General features: G+C 44.6%; 1 protein-coding gene across 5 annotated transcripts in view; it reads left to right on the plus strand.

Annotated features, from left to right (window-relative positions):
• GPR107 (G protein-coupled receptor 107) overlaps positions 1 to 12,532 on the plus strand; it is an 83,246-nt gene that overhangs the window by 11,813 nt on the left and 58,901 nt on the right. For all 5 annotated transcript variants that reach the window (XM_032257594.1, XM_032257598.1, XM_032257595.1 and 2 more), the window contains exons 2-5: positions 8,540 to 8,653; positions 9,010 to 9,060; positions 9,518 to 9,597; positions 11,105 to 11,244. In XM_032257594.1, the coding sequence (XP_032113485.1) occupies positions 8,540 to 8,653; positions 9,010 to 9,060; positions 9,518 to 9,597; positions 11,105 to 11,244 (385 nt within the window). The remainder of the gene's footprint in view (positions 1 to 8,539; positions 8,654 to 9,009; positions 9,061 to 9,517; positions 9,598 to 11,104; positions 11,245 to 12,532) is intronic.

Genomic DNA, 12,532 nt, shown 5'->3' on the forward strand with positions numbered 1-12,532 from the left:
AGTTCATGTCTACTTGGAACCTCAGAATGTAACCTTATCTGGAATAGGGTCTTTGCAGTTAACATTGGATCATGCCGGGGTTAGGGTATGCCCAATTTTCAGTGCGCCAGGTGCCTTTATGAGAAGAGGAGAGGGTGCAGAGACATATGCAGAGGGAAGAAGGCCATGTGATGCTGGAGGCAGAGCCTGGAGTGAGGCAGCTACACAGCGAGAATGTTAAGAATGCTGGCAATCACCGGGAGCTTGAAGGAGAAGGAAGGATTCTTCCCCAGGGCCTTTGAGGGACCAAGGCCCTGCTGACGCCTTGATTTTGGACTTGCAGCCTCCAGAACTGTGAGATAACAAACTTCTGTGGTTTTAAGCCACCCAGTGTGTGGCTGTTTGTTACGGCAGGCTTAGGAAGCTCTTCCTTCATAGCAATGTGTTATTACTTTGGTTTTTGAGTAATAACTTTCAGAAAACATATTTAGCCATTAAGTGATGTTTGTAGCTGGCGCGGTGACTCATGCCTATAATTCCAGCACTTTGGGAGGCCAAAGTGAGTGGATCACTTGAGGTCAGGAGTGTGAGACCAGCCTGCCCAACATGGTGAAACCCCATCTCTACTAAAAATACAAAAGATTAGCCGGGCGTGGATCCCACCTACTCAGGAGACTGATGCAGAAGAATTGCTGGAACCCAGGAGGCGGAGGTTGCAGTGAGCTGTGATTGTGCTGTTACACTCCAGCCTGGACAACAAGAGCGAAACTCTGTCTCCAAAAAAACCCCAGAAAACATCATGTGATGTTTGTAGGCCTGGGCGTGGCAGTTCAGGCCTGTAATCCCAGCACTTAGGGAGGCCAAGGCAGGCAGATCACTTGAGGTCAGAAGTTTGAGACCGGCCTGGCCAGAATGTTGAAACCCTGTTTCTACCAAAAAATACAAAAAGTAGCTGGGCGTTGTGGCACGTGCCTGTAGTCCTGGCTACTTGGGAGGCTGAGGCAGGAGAATCACTTGAACCCAGGAGGTGGTGGTTGCAGTGAGCCGAGACTGCACTATTGCATTCTAGCCTGGGTGACAGAAAGAGGCCAGTCGCAAAAAACAAAGCAAAAAACCCACAGTGATGTTTGTAAGTAAGTAAATCAAATCCGTCTTTGCACAAATGCTCCAGAATTGGTGCAATCAGGACCCACCTGATCACTGCAGCTTTATGCAGTGGATCCTTCTTACTCCATTGGCTGCAGCCTCATTTCACATACTGCTTTGTGAATTCCCAGTAGGGAGGGATGCATTTATTCACTCCCTTCCAAAAGTATCTGGAAAGTTTGGGGAAATTAAAAGAGGATTTTCCTGGCCTGGCTCGGTGGCATACGCCTGTAATCCCTGTACTTTAGACCGAAGCAGGTGCATCACCTGAGGTCAGGAGTTCGAGACCAGCCTGGGCAACATGGTGAAATCCCGTCTCTAATAATTAAACTACAAAGTTAGCCAGGCATGGTGGTAGGTTCCTACAATTCCAGCTACTCCGGAGGCTGAGGCAGGAGAATCACTTGAACCCCGGAGGTGGAAGTTGCAGTGAGCTGAAATTGTGCCACCGCACTCCAGCCTGGGCAACAAGGGGGAAACTCTGTCTCAAGAAAAATAAAAATAAATTTACAAAGAATAAAAGAGGATTTTCTTCATCTCATTCGCGTTGACTGTTATTGCCTATTGATGATGATAATGATGATGATCGTGCCTCATCTCGGGCTCGTTTGTTAGCAGCTCCATTCTGATAAAGCTCTAACCTTTCCTAGGCATGCCTCCAAAACTGTGATCACTATGAAAAATTAAAAACTGGATGCATGTCCATCCGTAGGTTAGCCATGTCTGTCCAGAATTTTGAGTGGACCATGTGGACCCAGTGGTGTGGAAAAGGAGACAGTGTACTGCTGTGGCAATGTGAGCTCAAGCCCAGCACCTTTGTTGTAAGTGTGGAAAAGAGCTTGGTTGTGGCAGCCAACAGCTTACTCAGGTGGACTTGGATGGAAGGGCAATAGGAAGAGAGCTGGGAGAGAGTGACACTGAGGGGATGCTGTTGACACATTTAGTGTTCTTTTACATCTTTCTCCCCTCTTAAGCATGCTGACAATTCATAGAATTTTTTTGTTATTATCCCTGCTTTATGAATTTTAGAAAATGGAGCTCTGGCTAAAAAGGTGGAGGAGCCAAAATTTCAACCTAGGTTGGTGCACCTTCCATTTTATCTGCAGTGGGTAAGCTTCTGGTGCCTAAAGCCCTCAGTAACTGTCTAAGAGGATAGTCCGTTTGCTAGCATCTCAGTCTTCTGTGTAGTTCTCTCACTTCACGTGCTTAGCTGTTGGATTTTTGAGTGAATATGAGTGAATTTGACTCCTTTTCCTTTGTGAATTGCTATGTATGTGCAATGAGCCAAGAATTTTTCTTTTTTTTTTTTTGAGACGGAGTTTCGCTCTCGTTACCCAGGCTGGAGTGCAATGGCGCGATCTCGGCTCACCGCAGCCTCTGCCTCCCGGGTTCAGGCAATTCTCCTGCCTCAGCCTCCTGAGTAGCTGGGATTACAGGCACGTGCCACCATGCCCAGCTGATTTTTTTGTATTTTTAGTAGAGACGGGGTTTCACCGTGTTGACCAGGATGGTCTTGATCTCTTGACCTTGTGATCCACCTGCCTCGGCCTCCCAAAGTGCTGGGATTATAGGCGTGAGCCACCGCGCCCGGCCCGAGCCAAGAATTTTTAATATTAAACTTCTTAGGTTAGTTACTCCCTCCACTAATAGACGACAGCTAATAACTGGTAGTCCCCCCGACCCTTTTTTTTTTTTTTTGAGACACTCTCTCTCTGTCACCCAGGCTGGAGTACAGTGGCCTGATCTCGGCTTACTGCAACCCCTGTCTCCCAAGCTCAAGTGATCCTCCTGCCCCAGCCTCCCAAGTAACTGGGATTACAAGCAGGCACCACCACTCCTGGCTAATTTTTGTATTTTTAGTAGAGATGGGGTTTCACCATATTGGCCAGACTCAAGTGCCTGAACTTAAGTGATCCTCCCACATTAGCCCCCCAGAGTGCTGGGGTTACAGGTGTGAGCCACTGAGCCCGGCAGTGATTGGTAGTCTTACTATTATCATTATTTTTTTTTTTTCTGTATTAGTGGAGAAACTGCTGATGGTGCCTGAAGGTACTTTTTGCTTACTTTTCAGATCTGATTTTTGTCTTAATCGGTGGTCGCAAACTCGGATGCGGTTAGAAGCCAGCTCGGTTTTGTAAGTCAGCTGACTCAGTGAGACTGTAGGGGAGGGGACAGCAGAAGAGCACAGGCTTCTTCATAGTGGCCGCTGCTCCTTGCTCCGGAGAATGGGCTCTTATTGTACTGGAACGTGGCCTACAAGCTCTGGATCTTGTGGCTCTTTTTTTTTTTTTTTTTTTTTTTTTCCTTTTTTTTAAATAAGAGGAGCTGGAAATTCATGTTATTTTTGCAGCATTCATTGGCAACTAATTCAAAATTAAAAGCAAAAGTAAAACAAAACACTGTGTTGGCCATATATAACACGTGTGGGTCAGTACACTCTGTAGACCACCAGTGGGTGAGCTGCAGCTAGCTCAGTGAAGCGTTACTGTATTTATTATTTTCTAAGATTCAGTTTATAAGAAAAACTAAATTGAAGTATCATTGCCTTTTTTTAATGACTGAAAGCAGTTTAATATGAAGGTGTTGCGGAAGTTCTGACATTTAGTTAAAATAGCATTGTCCGTATAAAACAACGGTTTTTAAAGTGAGGAAGGAAAAGAGCAAAAACATCAAAATAGTGTACACTTTTTTTTTTTGAGATGAGGTTTTGCTTTGTCACCCAGGCTGGAGTGCTGTGGCGCAATCTCGGCTCACTGCAACCTCTGCCTCTTGGGCGGGTTCAAGTGATCCTCAGCCTCCTGAGTAGCTGGGACCACAGATGCATGCTGCCACACCCAGCTACTTTTTTGTATTTTTGGCAGAGATGGGGTTTCACCATGTTGCCCAGGCTGGTCTCAAACTCCTGAGCTCAAGTGATCTGCCTGCCTCAGCTTCCTAAAGTGCTGGGATTACAGGCCTGAGCCACCACGCCCACCCCTAGGATATACTTTTTATTTGGTTGTAAAAAGTATGTGGTAGTTAAAAGAATAGATTTGGGGTTTAATGAATCCTAAGTTAGCCACCTACTGGCCTTATGATTTTAAGCAAGTTTTAACTCTCTGAGCCTCTGTTTCCTCATCTAGCAAATGAACATAATAACTCTTGCCTCATAGAGTTGTAAGAAGTTGAGGTGAGATGTGCAACTCTTAGTGCAGTACTAGAGACAAGTTGAAGTGCTTGCAGTCTCTGAAATCCTTGGTGAAACACGCGGCCTTTACTGCTGTGTCAGTGCTCATGGAAATGGTAGGGTGGAGGCTGAGATTGTAGCTGAATCTCCATTGCCTGCATCTGGTATTGTCATGCTCTTGAGATAGGATGGAGGTTGAGAATGTAGTGGAATCTCCATTGCTTGCATCTGGTAGTGGCATGCTCATGCTGCTTCGGCATATCCTCGCTTGTGTTTTCTTCCAGTCTCAAGATTTCTCTGTCTCTGTGATTTTTATAGTGAGGTATAACAAAGTCACTTCCATACATATCGTGTTTGACATGACATGATAGCTTAAAATGGAGGTGGGGAACAGGTTGGGTGAAGGTCCTGCAGATATTACTGGCAGCAATATTTTCTTTTTATTTTCTTTTATTTATTTTTTGAGACAGAGTCTCACACTGTCACCCAGGCTGGAGTGCAGCAGCACGATCTTGGCTCACTGCAACCTCTGCCTCCCGGGTTCAAGTGATTTTCTTGCCACAGCCTCCCAAGTAGCTGGGATTATAGGCACCTGCCACCACGCCTGGCTCATTTTTGTATTTTTAGTAGAGATGGGGTTTAACCATGCTGGCCGGGCTGTTCTTGAACTCCTGACCTCAGGGGATCCACCTACCTTAGCCTCCCAAAGTGCTGGAGTGCTGGGATTAAAGGCATGAGCCACCACGACCGCCCTCTTTTTTTTTTTTTTTTTTTTTTAGATAAGGTCTTGCTCTGTTGCCTAGGACGGAGTGCAATGGCATGATCTCGGCTCACTGCAGCCTTGGCCTCCTGGGCCCAAACTGTCCTCCCACCTCAGCCTCTTGAGTGGCTGGGATCAGTGGCTTGTGCCATCATGCTTATGCCAGCATGCTCAGCTAATTTTTTTTTTGATAGAGTTGAGGTTTCACCATGTTGTCCAGGCTGGTCTCAAACTACAGGGCTCAAGTGATCCTTCTGCATTAGCCTCCTGAGTAGCCAGCATCACAGGCACCTGCTGTTGCTTCTGGCTATCTATCTATCCATCTGTCTGTCTTGAGACAGAGTCTCACTCTGTCGTCCAGACTGGAGTGCCGTGGCATGATCTCGACTCATTACAAGCTCCGCCTCCCAGGTTCAAGTAATTCTGCCTCAGCCTCCCAAATAGCTAGAATTACAGGCATGGGTCACCACTCTCAGCTACTTTTTGTGTTTTCAGTAGAGATGAGGTTTTGCCGTGTTGGCCAGGCTGGTCTCAAACTGTTAACCTCAGCCGATCCACCCGTCTTGGTCTCCCCAAGTGCTGGAATTACTCATGTGAGCCACCATGCTCAACTGATGCTGTTTTTTTTTTTCCTTCTTTTATTTTTATTATTGGTTCAGTGTCCCTGAAAAGATGCTGTTGTTATTGTTTAAAAGAGTGTTCAAAAACCTGTTTTTCATGGCATTGTATCATCAAGTGAAATGATGATGCAAAGGTTAAAAAAAAGAGTAAAGGAATGTGTACTGTTTATATGGGGAAAAAGTGCCATCAGGTTGCAATTGAAACATTTTCTAAAAAAAAAAACCAACCTAGAAAACTGGTATTGTGTTGGACTGAGTGAGTATAAATGAAACACTTAGCAGTGAGCTTCATGCTGGATCAATTAGAAAAAGCATACTTTAAAATTTAAACTTTATTGAAGTATAATATACATGCTAAAAATTACTCATTATAATCAAACAACTCAGTACATTTCCAGAATGTAGACACACTCATGCAGCCGGCAGGAAATGAGGCAGAACCATTACCAAGCCCCTCCAGAAGCACCCTAAGCCTCACCTTCCCTCAAGTGACAGGAAAGCTCCTTTCTCCTGAGAGTAGCCACTGTCTTCCCTTCTGTCACCACAGATGATTCCACCGCATTCAAGTTTGTTTTACATGAATATGGCTGTGATTCACATTCATTATTTTATGTGGCAGGAATTGTGTGTTCATTTTCCCTCATCCTCTCCCTTCCGGGTCCTGCTCCACTGAAGATTCTGCCGGAGAATTAAGACCAGTGTGCTAAGGCGTCCATTGTATGTAGTTGAATAAATTTCTCCTGTGCCTCTAGGATGGTGGTCGTCATGTATTGTCCTTGAGAGAACTGAGAAAATAGATACTTAAGACATTTTCAGTGGATTTAATTCTCTCAGATAATTCCAAGAAAGGCTGGGAGACTTAGCTTTTCTGCCTTTTACCATTGACCCACTCTTGTGGATTCCAGGAGATGACCTCTGTTATCCTATCTGGCTTTTCCAATTGTTCTCTCTGAGAATGTTGGTTTGCTGCAAGCCACTCCAGCCCACCAGGGAGTGGAAGTTTTCAAACATGTTTTCACCACATAGCTGAGGTCCTAAGAAAATGAGGGAAATTCCCAGGGGCCCAAAAAAGGGAAGAAGGAGCTGAAACTCCAGTGGGCAAAAGAACAGGGAAGCCAGGGCTGCCCTGTGTCGCTGCAGAGACTTTAAGCCCAGAGTCCTGGGTTTTAACAGATGTTGAGGGGAAACACGGACCGTAGCCTTAGGCCTGAGCAGGGAGGCAACTTGGAACTGTGTCCCTCTGTGTCTCAGCCCATCATCTAGGACTGTCAAAAAGCTATATTCCTGGAATGCAGGAGTGGGCAGGAAAGAAAATCCTGCTAGTCATAGTGCAGTGTGGTAGAGCTCTGTGTGGGAGGGGAGAGGATTTGGTTTATACTGTTTCTGCCGAAGATCTGCTTCACAGCCCCTCCTCACAGGCCTTTGGTGTTTGCTATTAGACTACCAGTGATGTCCAGGAAACCCCAAATCTAGAAATGAAAAGTTACCCTTGACACAAAGAATCAAACTGCAAACTTAAGGAAGGTGTTGCAGTTTAGCCAAATCTCAAAATGAAACTCAATTTTTTTTTTGAGACAGAGTTTCACTCATGTTACCCAGGCTGGAGTGCAATGGTGCGATCTCGGCTCACCGCAACCTCCGCCTCCTGGGTTCAGGCAATTCTCCTGCCTCAGCCTCCTGAGTAGCTGGGATTACAGGCACGCACCACCATGCCCAGCTAATTTTTTGTATTTTTAGTAGAGACGGGGTTTCACCATGTTGACCAGGATGGCCTCGATCTCTTGACCTCATGATCCACCCGCCTCGGCCTCCCAAAGTGCTGGGATTACAGGCTTGAGCCACCGCGCCCGGCCAAAACTCAATTTTTTTAAACTTTTTTTTTTTTTAAGACGAGGTTTCACCATTTTGGTCAGGCTGGTCTTGAACTCCCGACCTCAGGTGATCTGCCTGCCTTGGCCTCCAAAATGCTTGGATTACAGGTGTGAGCCACCATGCCCGGCCCGAAACTCAATTTTTACACAACATAAAGTGTGTTTGTGGAAGCCCAGTTTTAGAAGTGTTCACTGACCCCACTATTCTATCGGTCCTGCAGTGTACTGAGTTAGTTGAGATTGGAGTCATGATATTGAGACAGCATCAGGCAGATGGGATAGGCATCTGCCTGTGTGATGCAGTCTCACCAAACCTTAGGATTTTCCTGTATCCAAAAGACTCTGTCTCCATGTCGCTGTTTCCTATTCCTGTGATTCCTCTTGCATAAGGCTTTGTTCCCTGAAAACCCATCATACACTGTATCATTTTTAGGTATAAATTCACCTTTTTAAATAATTGAATTATAGCTTAGTATGTCAATGTGCAGATCCCATTCTTCACCCTGCAGGGAGGAGCCAGGTACACACAGATTGATAAGAGGATTTATATAAATGAGTGTATCCTTGGAGCAGCTTCAGCCACTCCCTTTCTTCCTCCCCACCCCTCAGCATGTTTTGAGTGCCTACTAGATGCCAGGCTTTGTACTATCAGGAAGGATATGGGAATGACGAAAACATGGTTCCTCCTGCCCTGGAAGTCACATTCTAGCCAACCTCCGAGTTTGCTCCTAGAACACATACCAGTGCATTGGAGTGAATTTGAATCCATTCAGTACTTCCTTCTGCAGAAACTGTTAATATCTTGTGGATTTCCGAGGAGTTGTCTTCAGCTTTTGGAGAAAGGCATGTTACCACAGCTGTGTATGTTACTGAGCATATGGAAACGTTGGCTGGCTAGCAGGAAATGACATATCACAGTTTTTCAAGAAAACGAATAGGTTAAGTTATGAAAAGCAGTTTTCCATATTACTGATTCCACCACTTCACATCTCTTTAGGACGATGTGAGGCATAAGGTTCATCTGAACACCTTTGGATTCTTCAAGCATGGCTATATGGTGGTTAACGTCAGTAGCCTCTCAGTGAATGAGCCTGAAGACAAGGGTGTGACTGTAAGTACCTTTTAATGAGATCCACGGGTTTACTCTTTTAGCCTGGGTGAGAGCCACCTTCCAACCCCAGTGCTTAAATATAAAGTGTCAGAATATGGAGATAATGAAGCTTGTGAGTAGCAAATTATATGTCAGGCATCAAATAATTTCACATTTATCACTTAAGATGTAATGCTGTAATAATTCCAGTAATTACTGACTTGACTTGAGTGATTTTAGTTTGCCTTCTTACAAAATGAATGCTAAGAAAACTGAGAGGAAACCGCGTCAGAAGTACCGCCTTTTCCACTTTTTGAGTAAGAAAAGTATGGACAATTGCGTGGATATTTACTTCTTCTCTTTTTACTCCCTATTAGATTGGATTTAGCCTAGACCGTACAAAGAATGATGGCTTTTCGTCTTACCTGGTGAGTATTAAACGTGTGACCTGGTCTGGGTCTTTATTTGAACTCAGGCCATTGAATGGGAACACCCGAACTTTCTGTAGTGCCATTTTTGGTTTTTTGAAGTACAGTAGCACGATCACCTTACTGCAACCTTGACCTCTCACCCAAGCGATCCTCCCGCCTCAGTCCCCTGAGTACCTAGGACTACAGGCATGCGCCACCACACCTGCCTAATTTTTATATTTTCAGTAGAGACAGGGTTTCACACTTTCTTGGCTATGTCTCAAACTCCTGGACTCAAGTGATCAGCCCACCTCGGCTTACCAAAGTGCTAGGATTGCAGGCGTGAGGCATCGTGCCCGGCCGCATCCCCTTTTTTATGGAGTTTGAGCCACTCATTTGCTATGTTCCTGAAAACTTTGTTCTTGTTCTAGCGTGAATGAATAAGATGATGTAAAATTGGCTCTTCCTTTCTCAGGATGAAGATGTAAATTACTGTATTTTAAAGAAAGAGTCTGTCTCTGTCACCCTTCTAATCCTAGACATCTCCAGAAGTGAGTAAGTAATTCCAAAGTTCCTTCAGTTCAGTTCCACAGTAGAGTTGGGGAGAATGTAGTAGTACGCTAACATTCCTTGGGTGTCTGCCAGGTGCCAAAAACCATGCTGAGTGCTGGAGATTAAAGACAAGGCTAGGGAGACAGAGGTCCTGTCCTTGATGGGGGAGACAGAATGGCACTACACACAATTACAGCCAAATAAAGGAGCAGAAGGGAAGAAGAACTCATGAATTGTAGAAAGGAAGGAAAGGCTGCAGATAAGTGTTGGCCCTGAACTTTTAAAATATTCTCCATGATAACCTCTGTTTTCATTTAAAAAAATTGATCTGGTAGTTTCCCGTATTAGTTAGGCTGCTTTTGGCAGCAAGCAACAAAAGACTTGACTTAGACTCTGGCATATGTATTGAAGACATTGATAACCTCACCTGTCTTCAGTGGGGCAGGCGAGAGACAGGCTGCAGTGGCTTGCTGACTCTGGTTAAGGACTCTGGTGCGTTTCATCTCTCTGCTCTGCCATCCTGGGTGTTAGCTTCTTCCTCAGGCAGGTTTCCCAGCCATCACCAGGTGGCTCTGTTCTGTCATCCATATCCAGCCAAGGGACTGAGAGCAGGCTCCTCTCGTAGTTAGAATGAGAAGTGCTTGAATGTGCCAGCTTAGATTGGGCATCCACTCAGGCATGGGAACTGTCACTGGCCCTTCTGGGGTTGGGTGGAGTGGAGTAAACAAAATCGGGTCTCATGAGAAGCCGGAAGGGTGGAAATGGATATTAGGCAGCAACTAACGGTGCCACTGCCCTCTCTTGCTTCCTGGGATTTCACTTTATTTATTTTTATTTTTATTTTTATTTTTTGAGACAGAGTCTCTCTTGCTCTGTGGCCCAGGCTGGAGTACAGTGGTGTGGTCTTGGCTTACTGCAACTTCACCTCCCGTGTTCAAGCGATTCTCCTGCCTTAGGCTCCCGAGTAGCTGGAACTATAGGCACATGCTAACATGCCCGAACAATTTTTTTGTAATTTTAATAGAAACAGGGTTTCACCATGTTGACCAGGTTGATCTCAAACTCCTGACCTCCAGTGGTCCACCCGCCTTAGCCTCCCAAAGTGCTGGGATTACAGGTGTGAGCCACAGTGCCCGGCCTGGATTTCACTTTAAGGTCTTACTGGTGTCTTATGTTTCGTTCTGTTTCTCTCGTGCACCAATTTGCTGAGCATTTTAAGGATACTTGAGGGAAAAGGTGTACCTCAGATTTATGTGGTTGCTAAGATCTTAGGCCTAAGAGAGACTACCTGGATCCTCGCCCAGCTACTTCCTATAGGTGCTCTTGGCCAAGTTATTTAACTTTTCTGAGCCTCGGTTTCAGTACTGCAGAATGTGGATGATAGAATCTGTGTTGTAGAACATCATAAGGACTGCATGAGCTTGGCAGAGGGCCTGCATCCAGCATGTACAGTGGCCAGGAGCACTGCTTTGACCCTTTTTCCTTCTGTCTCGTTCTCGTTTGAATGTAGGGTAACAATAAAGTCTCCACCAGAAGCTGGTACGCAGTTACCAAAAATCATCTTCAGCAGGGATGAGAAGGTCCTTGGTCAGAGCCAGGAGCCTAATGTGAACCCTGTTTCAGCAGGCAGCCAGACCCAGAAGACACAAGGTAAACCGTAAGGTGGAAACTGGCTTTTAATTTTCACTACCTGCTTCATAGAAGCTTTTTTTGTTCCTAAGCAAAACATGATCTGTTGTCCTAGCATTATATTTTGGAAGTCATACAAAAATATATAAACGTTAAAGAAAAATGTGGAAAATGTGAAGCAGATGGAAAAACAGCAGTCATTTTTCCTTATTCCCAGTGTTAAGAGTTTTAGTAATTTATGTTTTCATATAAGCTTGTTTCATAAGTCTAGAAGATTTGATTTTTGAAATTCAGTCATGCTTACAATTTATATGCATGCCTGATGACTTTTTAGCTATTTCATACCTATCATCTATCCTGCTAAGTGGATACTGTAATTTGCTCAATCTTTCCTCTTAAGGAGACACATTTCCATTTTTGTGTGATTATGAATGTTGTTGTAGTGGACTTCTTTATGAATAGAACTCTTTTCATGTATAGAACGTTCTTTATGATGGTTTTCAGAATTGGAATTTCTGGTTCAAAGGATATGAATGCTTTCGAAAATATTGATATGTATATTTTTAAATTCCTTTCCAAGTGAGTTGTGTGGATTTATATTCCTACTGGATATATGTAGGAATAGTGTGCACATTATTATATCCTAGTCAATATGGGGTATTTTCTTTTAAAAAAAAAAAATCCTAAAATGACAGGCAAAAAAGATATTCCTATATGTATGTGTGTGTGTGTGTGCGCGCATGAGTGTATGTATATATATACACACATGTACACTTTTCTTTTTTTTTTTGAAGTGGAGTCTCATTCTGTCACCCAGGCTGGAGTGCAGTAGCTCAATCTTGGCTCACTTCAACCTCCGCCTCTGGGGTTCAAGCGATTCTCCTGCCTCAGCCTCCCTAGTAGCTGGCACTACAGGCATGAGCCACCATGCCTGGCTAATTTTCGTATTTTCAGTAGAGACGAGATTTCACCATATTGGTCAGGCTGGTCTTGAACGCCTGACCTCGTGATCCACCCGCCTCAGCCTCCCAAAATGCCGGGATTATAGGCGCTAGTCACTGTGCCTGGCCACTGTTTTTTTATTTTCTCTTATTATCGACGCTGCACTTTTTCTCCATGTGTTGATTAACCAATTTATTTTTATCACTTTTTTTTTTTATTAACTGTCAAGTTCATCTGATGATTCATGTGAGTTCGTAAGATAATTTATGGCCAGGTGCAGTGACTCACACTTGTAATCCTAGCACTTTGGGAGGCCAAAGTGGGAGGATCGTTTGAGGCTAGGAGCTTGGTACCAGGCTGAGCAACA

The sequence above is a fragment of the Sapajus apella genome, unplaced genomic scaffold, assembly GCF_009761245.1.
Source record: "Sapajus apella isolate SASKATOON/1434 unplaced genomic scaffold, GSC_monkey_1.0 scaffold97, whole genome shotgun sequence".
In the NCBI taxonomy this organism is placed as follows: Eukaryota; Metazoa; Chordata; class Mammalia; order Primates; family Cebidae; genus Sapajus; species Sapajus apella.